The following is a 1,411-nucleotide window of genomic DNA, read 5'->3' as shown; positions in this document are numbered from 1 at the left end:
GGGGGCCGGCCTGCTGCTGGCTCTCCGCCGAGGCCAAAAACAACAGGGGCCGTAGCAGGCCCGGCGGCGGAGCAGGGGCACGTCGCGTGACCATGGTCCCATTGGACGGCAGCTGACTCATGCCGTGCCCGTTCGACATGTGAGCCCAAGGGTCGGGCCGTCGTGAGGCCGGGCAGCCATCTAGCCCCGAATAGCCGCGTCCGGTCTCCCCTGCTCCTTCGCACACTGTGTTGACCCATGCTGCGGTCCTTTTTGGCCGCCCCAATGTGCGTCCAATGGGCGGGTCGCCCCCCCCCCCCCCCCCGTGTTGGGTGTGCACCTTCCCCGCGTCCAGGCAAAAGGAGATGGCGTGGGCCCGCCCCCCCCCCCCCCCTTCTGCAGCATGTGTGCGTGCGTGCGTGCGTGCGTGTGTGTGTGTGTGTGTGTGTGCGGCATGCGCAGATGGGCCAGCCCTCCGGAGAGCTGGGCCCCCACACGGGGGGGGGGGAGTGCCTGCAGACATCGCCAACATCCCCTTACCAAAGCGATCGGCGCGGGTGCACAATGATGCTGGCGCAGGCGCCTCGGTGGCCGGCGTTCCGCCTCCGGGAGCGAGAGCGAGAGCGAGTGCGTTGGGGGCGGGGGGTCCTGCTGTCGTGTGTTCCCTCCTGGCGCCCCCTCGTGGCCGGGATCTGCCGCGGGGGATGGTGACGGGCGAAGAGGCCGGGGGAAGGGCTGCCGGCCCGGCTCAAGGGCTCCCATGGCGGATGGCCGGTGGCTCAGGCCACCACTCTCCACCCCCTCCCCTTGCCCTGCCCTTCTTTGCTGCCCGCTTGTGGTGTCTGCCCTGTCGCCCCCCTCCCCCCTGCCAGCCGCCATGACCTCTGCCCCCGACACTCCCCCCGCGGACGTGCCTGCCGCCGCCGCCACCACCACCGCCGCCGCCGCCGCCGCTGCCGCGGATGCTGCCGCTGCCGCCGACTCCGAGGAGATGGTCGTCAACCCCTGGAAGGTGTCCGGCAATGTGGACTACGAGAAGCTCGTGCGCGATTACGGCAGCAAGCACATTTCGCCGGAGCTGATCGAGCGCCTGGAGCGCGTGACCGGCCACCGGGCGCACCGGCTCCTCCGTCGCGGGGTCTTCTTCTCCCACCGGGATCTGGAGGCCCTGCTGGACGCCAAGGAGCGTGGTGATCCGGTTTTCCTGTACACCGGCCGCGGCCCCAGCTCGGACTCCATGCACATTGGCCATCTTGTGCCCTTTATCTTCACCAAGTGCGTGGTGTAATGCGCCTGGCGCTCAGGCGCGCGCGCGCCCTGTCCACGCATTTTTTTCGGTTCTCCTCGCTCACGGCCCTCCTTCTCACATGCTGTGCCCTTGGCGTTCCCCTTCGGATTGTTTCTTCATCACTCCTGTTCTCCCCCCTCCCCC

General features: G+C 69.3%; 1 protein-coding gene across 1 annotated transcript in view; it reads left to right on the top strand.

The window, feature by feature from the left end:
* Positions 1–856: 856 nt before the first annotated feature.
* The window catches only part of H696_02280 (hypothetical protein), a gene marked incomplete at both ends in the record, with an annotated part of 2,172 nt that continues 1,617 nt past the window's right edge, over positions 857–1,411 (top strand). Inside the window, one exon of the mRNA XM_009496183.1 lies at positions 857–1,254. Within this exon, the coding sequence (XP_009494458.1) occupies positions 857–1,254 (398 nt within the window). The remainder of the gene's footprint in view (positions 1,255–1,411) is intronic.

Source organism: Fonticula alba (genome assembly GCF_000388065.1).
Source record: "Fonticula alba strain ATCC 38817 unplaced genomic scaffold supercont2.3, whole genome shotgun sequence".
Taxonomy (NCBI): domain Eukaryota; order Rotosphaerida; family Fonticulaceae; genus Fonticula; species Fonticula alba.
Note: the sequence above shows the minus strand (reverse complement) of the source record. Positions and strands in the feature narration are given on the sequence as shown.